This window comes from Entelurus aequoreus, linkage group LG20, assembly GCF_033978785.1.
Source record: "Entelurus aequoreus isolate RoL-2023_Sb linkage group LG20, RoL_Eaeq_v1.1, whole genome shotgun sequence".
NCBI classification, from domain to species: domain Eukaryota; kingdom Metazoa; phylum Chordata; class Actinopteri; order Syngnathiformes; family Syngnathidae; genus Entelurus; species Entelurus aequoreus.
The window spans coordinates 2,317,863-2,338,572 of NC_084750.1; the positions used below are offsets into that span (position 1 = coordinate 2,317,863).

General features: G+C 40.2%; 1 protein-coding gene across 1 annotated transcript in view; it reads left to right on the plus strand.

Moving 5' to 3' along the window:
- The window catches only part of LOC133636376 (oxysterol-binding protein-related protein 10-like), a 75,087-nt gene extending 54,654 nt beyond the window's left edge, over positions 1-20,433 (plus strand). Inside the window, exons 6-11 of the mRNA XM_062030370.1 lie at positions 1,972-1,982; positions 2,030-2,558; positions 7,436-7,622; positions 7,713-7,895; positions 15,220-15,373; positions 20,092-20,433. Coding sequence (XP_061886354.1) covers positions 1,972-1,982; positions 2,030-2,558; positions 7,436-7,622; positions 7,713-7,895; positions 15,220-15,373; positions 20,092-20,148 — 1,121 coding nt within the window. The 3' untranslated portion in view covers positions 20,149-20,433. The remainder of the gene's footprint in view (positions 1-1,971; positions 1,983-2,029; positions 2,559-7,435; positions 7,623-7,712; positions 7,896-15,219; positions 15,374-20,091) is intronic.
- Positions 20,434-20,710: the final 277 nt, after the last annotated feature.

Sequence of the window (20,710 nt, forward strand, 5' to 3'; positions counted from 1 at the left end):
AAGTTTCACTGCAATAAGGCACTTTTGGTAGCAATCCACAAGCTTCTGGCAAGCTTCTGGTTGAATTTTTGACCACTCCTCTTGACAAAATTGGTGCAGTTCAGCTAAATTGTTGGTTTTCTGACATGGACTTGTTTCTTCAGCATTGTCCACACGTTTAAGTCAGGACTTTGGGAAGGCCATTCTAAAACCTTCATTCTAGCCTGATTTAGCCATTCCTTTACCACTTTTGACGTGTGTTTGGGGTCATTGTCCTGTTGGAACACCTAAATGCGTCCAAGACCCAACCTCCGGGCTGATGATTTCAGGTTGTCCTGAAGAATTTGGAGGTAATCCTCCTTTTTCATTGTTCCATTTACTCTCTGTAAAGCACCAGTTCCATTGGCAGCAAAACAGGCCTAGAGCATAATACTACCACCACCATGCTTGACGGTAGGGATGATGTTCCTGGGATTAAAGGCCTCACATTTTCTCCTCCAAACATATTGCTGGGTAATGTGGCCAAACAGCTAAATTTCTGTTTCATCTGACCACAGGACTTTCCTCCAGACGGTCTTATCTTTGTCCTTGTGATGTCAAATGAAACAAAAATGTATGACTGTATATATAAGAAAACTGTCTTCTTTTTCCTTCTTCTTTCTCTCCCCTCCTGTCTTCTTTTTCCTTCTTCTTTCTCTCCCCTCCTGCTCCAGTCTGGTTGCACCAAACACTAAATATAGCCAAACATTTAATAAACTCTGATACAAATAGAAGAAGTATCGCACACTTTTGTTTGATAAAGTAAGCAGCTGATATGATCATCTACATCAGGGGTGTCCAAAGTGCGGCCCGGGGGCCATTTGCGGCCCGCAGCTAATTGTTTACCGGCTCGCGACACATTCTGGAAATGCTATTGCAAAAATTAAAAAAAACATTAAAAAAAGTGGAATGAGTTGCAATGTTGACACAAAGCTGCCATGCAGGCTGTTTATTTTTTGTCTATCTTTCTTTTTCTTTTTTTGCCATTGCTCCAAAAAAAAAAAAATCAATGTTATAATGAATTATTGACCTATTCAAGGCTCCTTTCTTTGACAAAAGAGCATAAAAACGAACAAAATAATAGTTCAAATGTAAAATCGACAGATATATCTGAAGTTGATCTCATAACTTAAGTGTTGAAAGTAAAAAAAACTAATAAAAATGTATCACTTTCTGAGTGGGGCACCTTGTGGATACCAAAAATATTTAATGGGATTTTATTTATTTTTTCACTGTGATTACTCAAAAATAATAATGAATTAAAATCAATGGTGTCCTGCATTATTGATCTTTTTAAGGCTCTAATTACTTCATCAAACATTGCTTTCGGAATGTTTTGGGCATTGGGGGAAATACTGCATATTTCATTATTATTGTTTTATTATAAAACACAAAGTTGTGTTTGACAGAAAAGGCATAAAACATTTTTGGTTTTTTTAACTTTACCTCAACCTGAAGTTGATATATTGTAGAGATTTACTGTAAGCGTTAAATAAAAAAAATACAATAATAATTTGACTTGTTTTTAACATTTTAATGACTTAGACCCTTTATGGTCCCCGAGAGCCCTGAAGGTTAAAAAAAACAAAAAACAAATCCATATATTTTGTTACGGTTTGAAAATGAAAAATTTCAAAATGGCCCCCGCATGCTTTAATTTTTCCGTGTGCGGCCCTCAGTGGAAAAAGTTTGGACACCTCTGATCTACATCAACAATATGATTTGCCTGAGCGGCGAGATGGGACAGATTTCAAACGAAACTTTTTTTTAAAAATAAAATAAAATTGCTGGGGCCCAGATTGTGGACGCTGGCGGCCGGTGTTTGGCCTGCTCGCTGTAGTTTAGGGACCCCGGGTCTACACACTAACCATCAAAGTCTTTACTTGGATACCAACATCATCCTTGTAGATGCTGAGAAAAAATGATTTCATTTGGAAATGTCCTTTTCAACAGCAAGTCTTTCCGTTTGTTATAGGAGGTTAATTGGATTTAATATTCATGCCTGAATAAGAAAATAAAAGTGGATCTTCTCTCCTCGCAGGTTGTGCTCCCAACGTTCATACTGGAGAAGCGCTCCCTACTCGAGATGTACGCCAACTTCATGGCTCACCCCGACTTGTTCCTCTCCATCACGGCTGGCTCAACGCCGGAGGAGCGCATGGTCCGCTTTGTCGAGTACTACCTCACCGCCTTCCACGAGGGCCGCAAAGGGGCGGTGGCCAAGAAGCCCTACAACCCCATCCTGGGGGAGACATTCCATTGCACTTGGCATGTGCCCCCGGACCACGTTCGATCTCTCAGAGAAAGCGGCTGCTTCACGTCGACCACTCCAAACTCCTCACAGAGGCTCCCAGTAGGCGGCGGAAAAACCCCACCCGAGTTTTACCAGGTTCGGTTTGTGGCTGAACAGGTGTCCCACCACCCGCCTGTGTCAGGCTTTTACTGTGAGTGCAAGGAGAAGAGGATGTGTGTCAATACTTACGTCTGGACCAGGAGCAAGTTCATGGGCATGTCTGTTGGAGTTTCAATGGTTGGAGAAGGTAAGAAAATATTTCTATTATTTCCACACAGAAGTACTTTGCTCAACCTCTTTTCTATGGAAGTAGAATTGTCTCACATCAACTTATATATATCAATATGATATTAATACATATGCATATATTAGTAAATATACAAATACAAATGCGATATGCAAATAAATAAATAATTTGTATAAATAAACGTGTATTTGTAATATACCTTTGAGATTTGAAAATATATACAAATAAAATGTATAAATATAAAAATGTGACATACAAATAAATCAAGAATTTGTATAAAAGAATGACAGATTTGCTCAAACAATCGTATGTAATACAATAAAAAGGGAATTGTTTAAATATTGTGTTGATATTGTTACATTGTCAACAGCACAACAGTCACATATCGATCACAGTTAATACATGTGATCGATATGAGCCTCATAGTTCTTTATTTCATATAGTTCAAAAGCACAATACTGTATGTGTTTTATTTTAATGAGCGTGTGTGTGTGTGTGTGTGTGTGTGTGTGTGTTCTTCTATTCTTGTATTTCTACCCTTCTTGAGACATCAACAGGGAAAAGTAACAAGTTAGGACATAAATCCATTGCATCTAATAGAGAATGTCTCATTTGCACCCCTGGTGGTGAAATCTATCAAAATTAGGGTGGTCCCAAAAAGGAGGGATTTTTCAAATTGACTGTGTGTCGATTTTAAAAGTGCATATGAAATAACAAGTGTGTGTAAGAAAGTGAAATGCACCCCCTTTGGCCAAAATGTATTAGAATTATTTTTTTAAAAATGTATATAGAGACATACTGTGATAACTTGAAGTAAATAATGAATATTAAAAACCAATTACAAACAAAAAATTAAAGCTGCAAGCAGCGATGGACGGGACCGACTTTGACGGCACATAAAATCCAAACCGGAGCACTAATTAAAACTCTTTCGTCAACTTTTAATCAGAAGGGTTCAATCCCTCTCCTGTGCTAGTTTGAAGCCGACACGACAAACGCGCTCAGAGGAGATCGTTTTTGAAAAAAGGTGACAGGTTTTTACAAAACGTTTGTTATGAAGGGGGAATTGCAAACTTCCTGCTGATTTTAGCTGGGGGTTGTCAATACATGAAATGTAGGTCTAAGTGAGACCTACATAGAGGTTTTTCTTTTATCATGTCTCTACGACATTCCTACTGGAAGTTACAGGCAGTTTTGTCTTGAGTTTTCTTCCTAGGAGCAGTTGTGTCTGTGTTTTCTTCCTAGGGGGCGCTAGAGCGCAATTTTGAGTTTTGGGGTTGGGTTTTTTTTATTAGATCGCAATTTTTGCCAGTCCTGATGTGAGTGTCCAGTTTGGTGAGTTTTGAAGCATGTTAGGGGGGTCAAATCACAGCTCAAAGAGGCAAAAGTGACTGTTTTTACTACAATTTTGTTTAGAAGGGGGAATTGCAAACTTCCTGTAGATTTTTGCTGAAGGATGTCAGTGTATGAAATCTAGGTCTAAGTCAGACCTACATAGAGGTTTTTGTTTCATGTCTCGATCTACGACATTCCTACCGGAAGTTACAAGCAGTTTTGTCTGTGTTTTTTCCTAGGGGGCGCTAGAGCGCAATTTTGAGTTTTAGGATTTGTTTTTTTGATTAGATCACAATTTTCGCCAGTCCTGTGTGTCAAATACGGTGAGTTTTGAAGCATGTTAAGGGGGTCAAATTACAGCTGAAAGACGCGGCGGTATAATAATAAAGAAAGAAAGAATTAAACGCACAAAATACAATAGGGTCCTCTGTCCCAAAGGGACATTGCGGTCCCTAATTAAAAAGAAAAATACCTAAAACTATCCTTTTTTATATTTGCATAGTATGTATATATTATTAATGTTGTAAATACAAATCTTTATATATCTAGAAAGGGTGGTCCTAAAGAGGTAGACATTTTTCGTAGGTCTCAAGAAGGTAAGAAATGTGTGTACTATATAGGACGAACAAGCATGCATGCATGAATGCATGCAATCATTCATGCACAAAAGTAAAGCTAGACAGCTTATGGTGTTGAACAATACATGTACACTTTGTGCTTGACTGATTTAAACGTGTGTGTGTGTGTGTGTGTGTGTGTGTGTGTGTTAGGGTAACAGATGTGACATTAGACAGCTGGCTGTTACATAATCATCAGAGAGGAAGAGGGGAGCGATGCCTGATGGAAGTCCAAATGTGTCTTGGGGCGGACAGTCTGCAAAAATTCTGTATCGCGATGTCATCGAGGTCAAGCTGAATTGACCCTCTTCGGACGTATTTTAACTCCAGTAAAAACATGGCGTGTGTACATTAGTTTACTGATGGAGGGATGTCAAATATACATTGTACATTTACTCCAAAGCGACACACGTTCCATAGATGGTGTGGACAACAATAACCTTCTATTGTTTGACTTTTTGTACACTTAAAGGGGAACTGCACTTTTGTTTGGAATGTTGCCTATCATTCACAACCATTATAGCAGAGAAGAAAACAAAACAAAAAATATTTTTTTTTTTTTTTTTGCATTCTAACATGTAAAAAATGGCTCATTTTCGGTAGCTAGCAATGCAGCTGATGTTAGCTACCTCTGAATCACTTTAAAAATGCATTCAAAAACCGTCAACAATACTTCATTTACGTTCCGTAACCTGTATAATAACCACACTGTAGAAACATTGTTATTGTAAGGGCAAACACTGAGGAACTCTTTTTCTAGCGTACTAACACATCGGCATGCTACGGTATTAGCAGTAAAAGCTAGCTACAGAAAGAGATAAGCTAGGTTCTACGTCAACACGGAACATGTTTGAGTTTGTAATGCACAACACAATGCGATAGGACACCAATCAGTACTAACTGAAAAACATGAACAATCATATTACAGTTTCTGTAAAGTATTATTTCATGTTTTGTTTGTACACAGCTAGCCAGGCAGTGTATGTACTGTAGTTGTACTAACACACAACGTGCTGCATGATCAATATAAAGTGTGACTCACTTAATGGACAGTTGTCTGTCTGGTCCAGCTGGCCGGGGACATTTTTCCCGGTTTATCTGGGTAAGCACTCCATTTATGTCAAAATAGCATGGCTTCAAATTCCACATTTTGCACCTTCGAATCACTTTCACCTCATTCTCTCGGCTTACGTCTGGCCCAACGTCTCACTCTTCCTTCATGCTGGCTTCTAGAAGCAGCAGCATCCTCTGTATATTCAGCTTCAAAAAGAGATGGTTGTGAATCCTCATTTGTACAAAAATATTCATTGTCTGTTACCAAGTCTGCCATGATTAGAAAACACTTGCGTTGTCTCCGGATGTCGGAACACACATTTGTTGCCGGAAGTAGGAAGTGTGCTGCTATGGAAACTGAAATGAGAAAGTAGTGTCATATAATGTGCTGTTGTCTGTTTGAAGAGCAACATCAGTGTCAGGGCTGCAATAAGGAGAAATAAACTCTTGAAAAGTCTGTCACAACTCAATCAATCAACCAATCAAAATTTACTTATATAGCACTTCATCACAAATGACATGACAATCAACGTTTAAGAAAAGATAGTTTAAAAAAAGACAGAAAGCCTCCGCACAACTGAAATAGTCCTGATTACAAACAGAAAACTGGTGCGGGGATTAGCGCTCAAAGGCAGGCGTGAAAACTACAAAATAAAAGCGCAGGACAGGAACAAGAACACTACACACAGGAAAGTACTAACAAACTCCAAATAATGTCACGGCCTGGTGTAACAGGTATTAAAGGTACTTTATTAAAACATTTTCTAGCCTTATGGTATTATGTGTGATGTGGAGGATGTACTTAAGTGAAGAGGGTATATGTTGAACTCTAACCCTAATCCTTGTCCCACATCTTATTAGCCTATATGGCGTGCTCATAATCTACCATTTAGTGTGTGATCATCTACTACAGTGTTTTTCAACCACTAGTGTGCCGAGATAGAGTCGGGTGTGCCGTGGGAGATTGTCTAATTTCACCTATTTAGGTTAAAAATATTTTTTGCAAACCAGTAATTATAGTCTGCAAACGATGTGTTGTTGTTGAGTGTCGGTGCTGTCTAGAGCTCGGCAGAGTAACCGTGTAATGCTCTTCCATATCAGTAGGTGGCAGCAGGCAGCTAATTGCTTTGTAGATGTCGGAAACAGCGGGAGGCAGCGTGGAGGTAAAAAGGTATCTAATACTTAAACCAAAAATAAACAAAAGGTGAGTGCCCAAAAGAAAGGCATTGAATCTTAGGGAAGGCTATGCAGAACGAAACTAAAACTGAACTGGCTACAAAGTAAACGAAAACAGAATGCTGGACGACAGCAAAGACTTACTGTGGAGCAAAGACGGCATCCACAAAGTTCATCCGAACATGACATGACAATCGACAATGTCCCCACAAAGAAGGATAAAAACAACTGAAATATTCTTGATTGCTAAAACAAAGTAGATGCGGGGAAATATCGCTCAAAGGAAGACATGAAACTGCTACAGGGAAATACCAAAAAAAGAGAAAAAGCCACCAAAATAGGAGCGCAAGACAAGAAGTAAAACACTACACACAGGAAAACAGCAAAAAAGTCCAAATAAGTCAGGGTGTGATGTGACAGGTCATGACAGTCCACCTACTTTGAGACAAGAGCTATATTGATGCATGCTTGGTTATGCTTTAAAGTTATATCCAACAATTGCGACAACGACTTTTTACTGTCAACTGAGTTTCGTTTTTTAATTATTTCTGCTGGTGGTGTGCCTCCGCATTTTTTTTCAACGCAAAAAATGTGCCTTGGCTCAAAAAAGGTTGAAAAACATTGATCTACTACATCTCTATCCAACAAGTAACCAGTCTGTATCCATCAACCCAATATCTGCCCTGTTCCTCCCAGGTGTGCTGCATCTGTCAGAGCACAATGAAGACTATGTGTTCACACTGCCTTGCGCCTACGCCCGCTCTATTCTGGCTGTGCCCTGGGTGGAGCTGGGGGGGAAGGTCACAATTAGCTGTGCCAAAACGGGGTACTCAGCCACAGTCACGTTTCACACCAAACCTTTCTATGGAGGGAAAGTCCACAGGTAGGTAAATGTACCTGGCATATGTGGACCCTTTGAAAGCTTGCTCATGATGTTTGCGTTACTCGTTTGAACAAATCTGTCTTTTTACAGAGTAACCGCTGAAGTAAAGCACAATCGGACAGGAAACATTGTGTGCAAAGCGCAGGGTGAGTGGAATGGGGTCCTTGAGTTTACCTACAGTAACGGAGAAAGCAAGATTATAGATACCTCCAAGCTGCCGGTCATCAAAAAGAAGATCAGGCCAGTAGAGAAGCAAGAACCAAATGAGTCACGGTGAGTCAGGCAGATATTGTCATGTCTTTTGATCATGTTTTGTTTGGCTAGGTTCTGTTTGGTTTTTGGACCCTTTTTAGTTCCTGTTTGTGCACTCTTGTTTGTTTTTGTTTCCATGACAACCCATTAGTTGCACCTGTTTCACGTTTTGGACTCACGCACCTGGTGCCAATCATGTCACTGTTATTTAAGCCTGTCATTTTCTGTTGGTGGGCAGCACGGTGGCAGAGGGGTTAGTGCATCTGCCTCACAATACGAAGGTCCTGAGTAGTCTTGGGTTCAATCCCGGGCTTGGGATCTTTCTGTGTGGAGTTTGCATGTTCTCCCCGTGACTGCGTGGGTTCCCTCCGGGTACTCCGGCTTCCTCCCACCTCCAAAGACATGCACCTGGGGATAGGTTGATTGGCAACACTAAATTGGCCCTAGTGTGTGAATGTGAGTGTGAATGTTGTCTGTCTATCTGTGTTGGTTGGCCCTGTGATGAGGTGGCGACTTGTCCAGGGTGTACCCCGCCTTCCGCCCGATTGTAGCTGAGATAGGCTCCAGCGCCCCCCGCGACTCCGAAGGGAATAAGCGGTAGAAAATGGATGGATGGATGGATTTTCTGTTGGTCGTCCTGGCGACATTGTCATTACCATGCCCTGTTTATTCGATAGTTTATGCTTCATGCCATGCCACGTAAGTTTTTGTTTTGCTCTTGTCACAGTAAGTGTTCATTTGTTTCACGTCCATAGTTTTGCCTTTGTGCTAGTTTTTGTTTCATAGTCAAGTTTGTATCTCCGCCTTGTGCGCGCTTTTTGTTGGTTCTTTTCATAGTAATAATTAAATCATGTATCTACCTTCATTCGATGTCCAGTGCAGTTCTCTTGCATCTCGGGAAAGCAATCCACGCAGGAAACTGCGCCATAGTCCACGTCGTCGTGACAGATATGTAGTCAAATGAAATGTGTAGTTTGTCAAAACCATTGGTAGTGCAATTGTTGAACGGCTGATTTTTGGTTGACTGGCGGCCATTTCAGGTATATTCACCTTTGACTCTTACCCTTTTCCATGACGCCCGCTTGTTTCTTGAACCCAGATCCAGTGGATCCTCTGTGACATTTTGCATTGTCTAGCTGTGCCGCTTCATGCAAGAGCTGACTGTTACCCGATCCGAGTCTGTGAGAGGATCTGTCTAGAGTGCATCCAACAACATGAAGGCCTTACAAACCACTGATCTACATTTCACCCCAGAAGTACACATTTGGACCACAGTAACTGGGGACAAAAAGAAGTTTCTGATGATAGTTTCCGTGACGAAATGACGGATTGCTTTAGCTTTCGGGTTGTATCTGGCAAACGTTTGCACTTTTCAAATGCTGTGGTGACAGGAACAAGCCCCGGGCCTTTCTCTGCCGCAGCTTCTTGAGCAGCTTTCTTTTTTTTTCTTGTCTTTCAGTCTTAGCTTTCTCATGTAGGCTTTCAAAACTTTGTTCAAGGATTCAAGGAACTTTATTTTCATACCAACACAGGAGGAGACGGCACAGACTTTAGTACCCGAGGTCTCAGATTTAGCCTAATGAGTATCACAAGAACAATAGCATCTACACAATAACTTCAAAAGAATAGGATATAAATAAAATGGGTTATAAATAACGTTGTTTAATAGGAACATAATATAAATACAAATGATTAGTCACTAAAATAGAATAGGTTGTGATACTGTAGGGCAGGGGTCCCCAACCTTTTTGAAACAAAGAGCTACTTCTTGGGTACTGATTAATGCGAAGGGCTACCAGTTTGATACATACTTAAATAAATTGCCACAAATAGCCAATTTGCTCAATTTACCTTTAACTCTATGTTATTATTAACAATTAATGATATTTACACTTAATTGAACGGTTTAAAAGAGGAGAAAACACGAAAAAAATGACAATTAAATATTGAAACATAGTTTATCTTCAATTTCGACTCTTTAAAATTCAAAATTCAACCGAAAAAAAGAAGAGAAAAACTAGCTAATTCGAATCTTTTTGAAAAAATAAAAATAAAAATTTATGGAACATCATTAGTAAATTTTCCTGATTAAGATTAATTTTAGAATTTTGATGACATGTTTTAAATAGGTTAAAATCCAATCTGCACTTTGTTAGAATATTTAACAAATTGGACCAAGCTATATTTCTAACAAAGACAAATCATTATTTCTTCTAGATTTTCCAGAACAAAAATGTTAAAAGAAATTCAAAAGACTTTGAAATAAGATTTAAATTTGATTCCACAGATTTTCTAGATTTGCCAGAATATTTTTTGGGAATTTTAATCATAATAAGTTTGAAGAAATATTTCACAAATATTCTTCGTCGAAAAAACAGAAGCTAAAATGAAGAATTAAATCAAAATGTATTTATTATTCTTTACAATAAAAAAATTAATTTACTTGAACATTGATTTAAATTGTCAGGAAAGAAGAGGAAGGAATTTAAAAGGTAAAAAGGTATATGTGTTTAAAAATCCTAAAATCATTTTTAAGGTTGTATTTTTAATCTAAAATTGTCTTTCTGAAAGTTATAAGAAGCAAAGTAAAAAAATTAATGAATTTATTTAAACAAGCGAAGACCAAGTCTTTAAAATATTTCCTTGGATTTTCAAATTCTATTTGAGTTTTGTCTCTCTTAGAATTAAAAATGTCAGGCAAAGCGAGACCAGCTTGCTAGTAAATAAATAAAATTTAAAAAATAGAGGCAGCTCACTGGTAAGTGCTGCTATTTGAGCTATTTTTAGAACAGGCCAGCGGGCTACTCATCTGGTCCTTACGGGCTACCTGGTGCCCGCGGGCACCGCGTTGGTGACCCCTGATCTACACAATAACTTAAAAAGAATAGGATATAAATAAAATGGGTTATAAATAACGTTGTTTAATAGGAACATAATATAAATACAAATGATTATTCACTAAAATAGAATAGGTTGTGATACTGTAGGGCAACAGCTTCCGGAAAGAAGCTGTTTCTTAGTATAGTGGTCTTCGAATGTTTTGTAGCCTCCTCTGAGGGTAGAGGATCCATGAGGGTGTGCAGGGTGAGTGGAATCATGCACAGAAACCTCTTCCTGCATCTGCTGAGGAACATGTCTGTTGTGACAATGCTGGTGTTTCAGGTGCCCGATAAGGTTGAAGCTCAATGTTTATTCCTTCTTTGCAGAATATCTCCCTCTGAAAGTCCTTCATGATCAACGCCATGTTTGTTTGCAATAAGCAATAAGCTCAGGGGAAGTTTATGACAGACTTACAGCAAGGCATAGGAGAATTGATTGATTGATTTTAGGACTGCAACAACTAATCGATTAAATCAATTAAAATCGATTATTAAAATAGTTGCCGATTAATTTAGCCATCGATTCGTTGGATCTATGCTATGCGCATGTGCAGAGTTTTTTTTATTTAATTTTTTTTCAATTAAACTTTATTTTTATTTTTATTTTTTAATAAATCTTTATTTATTAACTGCAACATTTACAAACAGCTGAGAAACAATAATCAAAATAAGTATGGTGCCAGTATGCTGTTTTTTTTCAATAAAATACCGGATAGGATAGAAATGTAGTTTGTCTCTTTTATCCGATTATTAATCGATTAATCGAAGTAATAATCAACAGATTAATCGATTATCAAATTAATCGTTAGTTGCCGCTCTAATTGATTTATTAGTAGATTGCACAGTACAGTACATATTCCGTACAATTGACCACTAAATGGTAACACCCGAATACGTTTTTCAACTTGTTTAAGTCGGGGTCCACCTTAATCAATTCATGAAGACTGATTTCCTCATTCTAACCCACCTACAGTACAGTACGGGTAGTCTTGTCTCATGGGAGCGGTTTTTTTAATCAGTTGTCATAGCTATTTTTTAATGTTTTTGGATTGATCAGTGTGACGTCATAATTCCTCATATTGGCCCGATAATTATCGGACGATAATTATCATGCACCCCTGTATGAAATGGAATCTCAGAAAAGCCTACTAGAAATGTGGAATGGACAGCAAAGTGATGGTTGTTGCGGGGGAAGAAATGGAAGAGGCAGTCCAAAAAGTTTACCCGAAAATACCCAAGTTACATGTTAAGCCACTTGGTCTGTTTGCAGATTACCAAGAACTAAAAGTTCCTGGACATTGATGGAAAAGGTGCTAATAAGTTGTCTTGAAGAAACAGTCCAATCTGCCTGTGATCTAATTGAATGACTTGGTTTCTTCTGTTACTAGTTCCTCGCCAAAACCCCTACTGAGCCTCATTTTGAAAAAGGAATCTCCACAAAAGTTGCAACAGCCTTTGATCTGATGTTTCCATGTTTATTTACGACATGGTTAGTGCATGTGCCTCACAATACGAAGGTCCCGGGTTCGATCCTGGGCTCGGGATCTTTCTGTGCGGAGTTTGCATGTTCTCCCCGTGTCTGCGTTGGTTCCCGCCGGGTACTCCGGCTTCCTCCCACCTCCAAAGACATGCACCTGCCAGGCTGATTGGCAACACTAAATTGCCCCTAGTGTGTGAATGTGAGTGTGAATGTTGTCTGTCTATCTGTGTTGGCCCTGGGATGAGGTGGCGACTTGTCCAGGGTGTACCCCGCCTACCGCCCGAATGCAGCTGAGATAGGCTCCAGCACCCCCCGCGACCCCGAAAGGGACAAGTGGTAGAAAATAGATGGGGATGGGGGTGGTGGTGCGGTCCCCTCCAAGGTTTCTCATTGTCCCCATTGGGTTGAGTTTTTTCTTGCCCCGATGTGGGATCTGAGTCGAGGATGTCGTTGTGGCTTGTGCAGCCCTTTGAGACACTTGTGATTAAGGGCTATATAAATAAACTTTGATTGATGTCTCCCAGCTGGCCTGGAAACACCTCCGTATCCCCCGGTGGGAGCTGGACTAAGTAGCTGGGGAGAGGGAAGTCTAGGCTTCTCTGCTTAGGCTGCTGCCCCGCATAAAATAGGGTTTGCCTTGCTTTATTTCATGCGGTCTGCCACATCATTTTATGTGACCTGCAAAAAGTCAGAAATAATAAAACCCTTTCTGGCTGAATAAAGTTGTTTTGACAATTTTAACAGAGAAATGTACTGCATGTGATTACCCGTCATCTTCACTTACGGTTTCAAATGACGTTAACCATCAATCTTTTAGTAAAAAAGAGTTGGCTATGCAAATTGTGTAATGAAGCAATTATACATTTATATTCATATATATTTGATTTTGATTTGATTAGATTTTTATTAAGGATCCCCATTAGCTGGTTGCCTCAACAACCCACTAGTCTTCCTGGGGTCCACAATTCAATACAATTACAAGTAAAAGCATATAATCATAACTACACAATACAGAAACAAATTTAAAAAAATAAAAGCATCAATAAAAAAACAAGCAAACAATTTACAGTCACAGAATAATTACCATATAAATATAACTACACAATATAAAACCAAACAAATGATCAAAAAGCAAACTAATTTAAATTTTGTCGCTTGTAATTTACCATTACAAGCGACCCTCTTGTGACGTGGTCCTCAATAAAAACGAGTTTGACACCCCGGATGTAGATTAAAGGCCTACTGAAACCCACTACTACCGACCACGCAGTCTGATAGTTTATATATCAATGATGAAATCTTAACATTATAACACATGCCAATACGGCCGGGTTAACTTATAAAGTGACATTTTAAATTTGCCGCTAAACTTCCGGTTCGAAACGCCTCTGAGGATGACGTATGCGCGTGACGTAGACCGGGGAACACGGGTATGCCTTCCACATTGAAGCCAATACGAAAAAGCTCTGTTTTCATTTCATAATTCCACAGTATTCTGGACATCTGTGTTCGTGAATCTGTTTCAATCATGTTCATTGCATTATGGAGAAGGAAGCTGAACAAGCAAAGAAGAAAGTTGTCGGTGCGAAATGGACGTATTTTTCGAACGTAGTCAGCCACAACAGTACACAGCCGGCGCTTCTTTGTTTACATTCCCGAAAGATGCAGTCAAGATGGAAGAACTCGGATAACAGAGACTCTAACCAGGAGGACTTTTAACTTCGATACACAGACGCCTGTAGAGAACTGGGACAACACAGACTCTTACCAGGATTACTTTGATTTGGATGACAAAGACGCAGACGTGCTACTGTGAGTATGCAGCTTTGGCTTCTAAACATTTGATCGCTTGACCGTATGTGCGCAACTTTTTTTTGCGTATGTACGTAACTTTTTAAAAATATATAAGCTTTATGAACCTTGGGTTAGGTGAACGGTCTTTTGGGCTGAGTGATTGTGTGTGTTGATCAGGTGTTTGAATTGTATTGGCGTGTTCTATGGAGCTAGGAGCTAGCATAGGAGCTAGGAGCTAGCATAACACGTACCGTACCGTACGTGCGCGTCACGTACGTAACTTTTTAAAAATATATAAGCTTTATGAACCTTGGGTTAGGTGAACGGTCTTTTGGGCTGAGTGATTGTGTGTGTTGATCAGGTGTTTGAATTGTATTGGCGTGTTCTATGGAGCTAGGAGCTAGCATAGGAGCTAGGAGCTAGCATAACACGTACCGTACGTGCGCGTCACGTACATAACTTTTTAAAAATATATAAGCTTTATGAACCTTGGGTTAGGTGAACGGTCTTTTGGGCTGAGTGATTGTGTGTGTTGATCAGGTGTTTGAATTGTATTGGCGTGTTCTATGGAGCTAGGAGCTAGCAGAGGAGCTAGGAGCTAGCATAACAAACACGCAGGTGTTTTTATGCAGGATTAATTTGTGGCATGTTAAATATAAGCCTGGTTGTGTTGTGGCTAATAGAGTATATATATGTCTTGTGTTTATTTACTGTTGTAGTCATTCCCAGCTGAATATCAGGTCACCCCCGGCTCTCACAGCATCTTCCCTATCTGAATAGCTTTAACTCCCCACTAGTCCTTCACTTGCACTTTACTCATCCACAAATCTTTCATCCTCGCTCAAATTAATGGGGAAATTGTCGCTTTCTCGGTCCGAATCTCTCTCACTTCATGCGGCCATCATTGTAAACAATAGGGAACTTTGCGTATATGTTCAACTGACTACGTCACGCTACTTCCGGTAGGGGCAAGCCTTTTTTTTATCAGATACCAAAAGTTGCAATCTTTATCGTCGTTGTTCTATACTAAATCCTTTCAGCAAAAATATGGCAATATCGCGAAATGATCAAGTATGACACATAGAATAGATCTGCTATCCCCGTTTAAATAAAAAAAATTCATTTCAGTAGGCCTTTAAGGATGATGTGTTAAAGTATTCCCTGGACAATTGATTATGTTGTTTGTGTCCAGGCGTGTTTGGCAGCAGGTGACAGCATCTCTGCGGGCGGGGAACATGGATGAAGCCACGGAACACAAACACCGCCTGGAGGAGAGACAGCGAAGCGAAGGCAAACAGAGAGCTGCTAGCAAAACTCCTTGGAACCCCCAATATTTCATCCAAGAGGTGAGAAGAAGCAGAGACGCCAAAGTAATGTCATAGTTAATATTCCCAAGACAAGGACAATAAAGTTATCATTGACACCGACATACATTGGAGTGGTTGTGAATGTGAAGAATATCTTTAAATCAGGGGTGTCCAAACCTCGGCCCGCATGCCAAATGCAGCCCACTGACATTGTTAATTTGGTACACGAGACTTTATTCTATCCACAGGGAGATTGCATTTATCTGGCGTGGCGAAGTTGGTAGAGTGGCCGTGCCAGCAATCGGATGGTTGCTGGTTACTGGGGTTCAATCCCCACCTTCTACCATCCTAGTCACGTCCGTTGTGTCCTTGGGCAAGACACTTCACCCTTGCTCCTAATGGGTGCTGGTAGCGCCTTGCATGGCAGCTCCCTCCATCAGTGTGTGAATGTGTGTGTGAATGGGTGAATGTGGAAATACTGTCAAAGCGCTTTGAGTACCTTGAAGGTAGAAAAGCGCTATACAAGTATAACCCATTTATCACTATCATTTAATAATCTGACAATTACGATGCTGCTACTATGTCGCCATCTAGCGGACAACATGAGTAATTCGGGTAAATGACCTTTAATTTTTTTTTGCTTTTTGTTTTTTTTGCAGTATTTACCTAACAACCTTCCCTAGTCATGGTGCAAAAAAAAATCCAATGAAAAAATCCAACCAACACACAATGTCAACAGACAGGGTCACACATAACACAACCTGCTCACTGAACTTTGTGGATATTATTAAAAAAAAACATCCAAAAAAATCTGAATTACATCCATTACAAAGCATGATGGGAAACGCAATGATGCAAAACACTCTCCACACTTACCCCTGTTTGGCACATTTTAGCTGCTTAATATATCTGATTGATTACAAAACTTTAAGAAGGTCGTCACGGAAGTAAACAAGGTAGAAGTCAAACTTTCACTTACTTTTAATATCCAATCATATTAATTATTTATAGATTATATTACAAAACCCAAAACCAGTGAAGTTGAAACGTTGTGTAAATCATAAATAAAAACAGAATACAATGATTTGCAAATCCTTTTCAACTTATATTCAGTTGAATAGACTGCAAAGACAAGATATTTAACGTTCAAACTGGAAAACTTTGTTATTTTTTTTAAATATTAGCTCATTTGGAATTTGATGCCTGCAACATGTTTCAAAAAAGCTGGCACAAGTGGCAAAAAGACTGAGAAAGTTGAGGAATGCTCATCAAACACTTATTTGGAACATTCCGCAGGTGAACAGGCTAATTGGGAACAGGTGGGTGCCATGATTGGGTATAAAAGCAGCTTCCATGAAATGCTCAGTCATTCACAAACAAGGATGGGGCGAGGTTCACCACTTTGTAAACAAATGTGTGAGCAAATTCTCGAAAAGTTTAAGAACAACATTTCTCAACAAGCTATTGCAAGGAATTTACAATACAATTGTTCAAATGCAACAATACATATACGTCATGATAACTTCAGATACGAAAGAATGCAGAAAAATGGAGGGGAAGAAAGAGAAGCAACCTACATTAACCTTGTAGATTGTTATAGTAACAATAGGTTAAGCTTTGTCAGTGTGCCATGTGTTATACCCAGTTTACCCTAGGGCAACAACGTTAATATATGTTTGATGAAACGTAATTATGTGCATGAGTGTATGTGTGCATATGTACTTGTATATGTACAGTATGTGTATATGTGTGCTTGTACAGTGAATGTATATGTACAGTATGTGTATATGTGTGCTTGTACAGTGAATGTATATGTACAGTATGTGTATATGTGTGTTTGTACAGCGAATGTATATGTATAGAATGTGTATGTGTGTGTTTGTACAGCGAATGTATATGTACAGTATGTGTATACAGTATGTGTGTTTGTACAGTGAATGTATATGTACAGTATATGTATGTGTGTGTTTGTACAGTGAATGTATATGTGCAGTATGTGTATGTGTGTGTTTGTACAGTGAGTGTATATGTACAGTATGTGTATATGTATGTTTTTACAGTGAATGTATATGTACAGTATGTGTATACAGTATGTTTGTATAATGAATGTGCTGTGGATGTACTAACTTTGAGTGTGTAAATATGTACTGTATTTATTTGTATATGTATGTGGGAGCGTAGGTAACTACAGTATGTATGTGTGTATGTATGTATGTGAGTATATGTGAATTTGCATGTACAATACATTTGACTCCCAGTGTGTGCGGGAGCCAGAGTACAGCCCCAGCCTCCCAGAGAGCCCATCCCACAAACAGTAGGTGCGGTGCCCAGGGAACCAGGGGCCACCGCCCCCACGCAGCCAAGCCGGACAGCGACAGGAACCCCAGAGCCTGGCCCACCGCGCCGCCCACAAGGGCCAGCAGCAGGCCGCAGACAGACGCACCCGGCAGAGGACAAGGCACGAGAAAAGCAGGGGGCAGCCAGACCCCAAGCCAGCGAGAGACCACACCCCACACGGACAGAAAGGCGGGACGCCCCGCCCGAGGGGCCCGGAGACCCCCCGCAACCGGACGGGAAGACCGCCCCCGCCCCACCGGCAACCGGGCCCCCACGAGCCCCCCCCACCCCCCACCCCCCACCCCGGAGAGCGCGGCGAGGCCAGCCCACGGCCACCCCACCCAAGCCGGCCGCCACAGGACCACCCAGCACGGGGCCACGGGAACCACCCACCCCACCCGCAGGGACCCCAACGATGGAGATGGAACAACCAGCAACCGCCCCGCCGAGTCCCCCCCCTGAGGTAGGGGAAATAAATAAATAAAATAAATAAATACATAATAATAATAATATTGATAACATATATTAAAAAATAAGAATAAATAAATAATTAAATATATTTATAAAAAAATAAATTAAAAAAAAGAATTAAAAGAAGATCACAGACATGCTGACACACAAGGTCGCTACCCCAACAACTGGCCGACTCGCAGCACCTCGGAATACCCTGCAGCACCAAGCTACCACAGTAGACGCAGGGATCAGACTCAGCAGGCCCCAACCAAGACGGGCACCCGGAAGGGATGGACGGTGGGACCCAGGAGCTCCAGACACGCAGTCCGGATGCAGTAGCCTGAGGCGCCGACCCCCACCCGACAGGCAGGCCCAGAACGTACCCCCAGAAATATACATACATATATATATATACATACACATAAACATACACATGTACACATACACACACATACACATGCATACACATACACATATATATACATACATACATACATACATACATACATACATACATACACACATACACATACATATACACAGTTTGTCAGCCCCGACAACCACCACACTCGCGCGCTGCCACCAGTCACAACATCAGCCACCCCCCTGCACCAGACCCAGCAGCCACGGGCACCCACACCACAAACAAACGGCAGCAGAAACAGCAACCACAACACCCCCAGACAGCCAGCACCACCCAATCAAATCGATCAAAAAAAAAACCGCGACCGGCAACCACACGCCAACAGGATCACAGAGACCAGCCAGCGCCAGCCCGCCAGCAAGCCCAAACGCCAACACGCAAACAAGAGACACCAACACCCCCCCCCCCCCCCCCTATTTATCAACAACACCCAGAAACGCCATCGGCTTCGCTGGGCCCGAGCTTATCTAAGATGGACTGATGCAAAGTGGAAAAGTGTTCTGTGGTCTGACGAGTCCACATTTCAAATTGTTTTTGGAAACTGTGGACGTCATGTCCTCAGAGGAAAAGAACCATCCGATTTGTTATAGGCGCAAAGCTCAAAAGCCAGCATCTGTGATGGGGTGTATTAGTGCCCAAGACATGGGTAACTTACACATCTGTGAAGGCACCATTAATGCTGAAAGGTACATACAGGTTTTGGAGCAGCATATGTTGCCATCCAAGCAACGTTATCATGGACGCCCCTGCTTATTTCAGCAAGACAATGCCAAGCTACGTGTTACAACAGCGTGGCTTCATACTAAAAGAGTGCGGGTACTAGACTGGCCTGCCTGTAGTCCAGACCTGTTTGAAAATGTGTGGCGCAATATGAAGCCTAAAATACCACAACGGAGACCCCCGGACTGTTGAACAACTTAAGCTGTACATCAAGCAAAATTGGGAAAGAATTCCACCTGAAAAGCTTGAAAAATGTGTCTCCTCAGTTCCCAAACGTTTATTGAGTGTTGTTAAAAGGAAAGGCCATGTAACACAGTGGTAAAAATGCCCCTGTGCCAACTTTTTTGTAATGTGTTGCTGCCATTAAATTCTAAGTTAATAAAAATATAGTTTTTCAGTTCGAACATCAAATATCTTGTCTTTACAGCCAATTTAATACAAATTGAAAAGGATTTGCAAATCATTCTATTCTGTTTTTATTTACGAATTACACAACGTGCCAACTTCACTAGTTTTGGGTTTTGTAGAAAAAGTGTTTCTACTTCACAAAAATACTCAAGTATGTTGCAATAAAACTACTCTGACAAGTACATCCATCCATCCATCCATCCATTTTTCTACCGCTTATTCCCTTCGGGGTCGCGGGGTACATTTTATCCAAAAAGTGTTACTAGCCCCTCTGCTAGCATGGATGTTGCACATAAAGAGTGTTAAAAAAAACCTCTCCTCCAGCAGAAAAAACATTCATGCTTGCTACATAGTGAGTTTGGAAATACAGTATACATATCCAGTATACATTTTGTGTGTTTTTGTGGGTGTACAGGGTGAAGCTTGGGTGTACCACAACCCGCTGTGGAAAGTTCTGGACCAGAAGCCTTGAAAGAAGATCCAAGAGGAGTCATCAACATAAGTGAATTCAAATCCCAAAAAGACAATCAAACTTTCAAACAGGATACATCTCAGCTCGAACTGATCTAATCTCAACATTTTACATTTTCATGTGCTCGTAGACGTTTCAAAAGCCTTTCATCGTGTACAGCAGGGATGTCCAAACTATTTCCACTGAAGGCCGCACACTGTAAAATCAAAGCATTTGGGGGCCATTTTAAAATTTTTCATTTTCAAAACCAATACAGTATAGCCATTTTTTTTTTTTACCTTTAGTGCTCCCCTCCTGTTCTCAGTCATAAACATGTTAAAAATAGGTCATATATATATATATATATATTATTTATTTATTTATTTATTTATTTATTTATTTATTTATTTTATTTTAATTTTAATATATACTTATATACTTTTTGTCAAAGCAAACAGTTTTGTATGGTGAAAACAAAATATGAAATTTCCCCAAGAAAATTTTCCAAAGTGAAATATTTAATATAAAGTAATTGGAGACTTAAATCGTTCAATAATTCATAACACCGTTGATTTTAATTCAT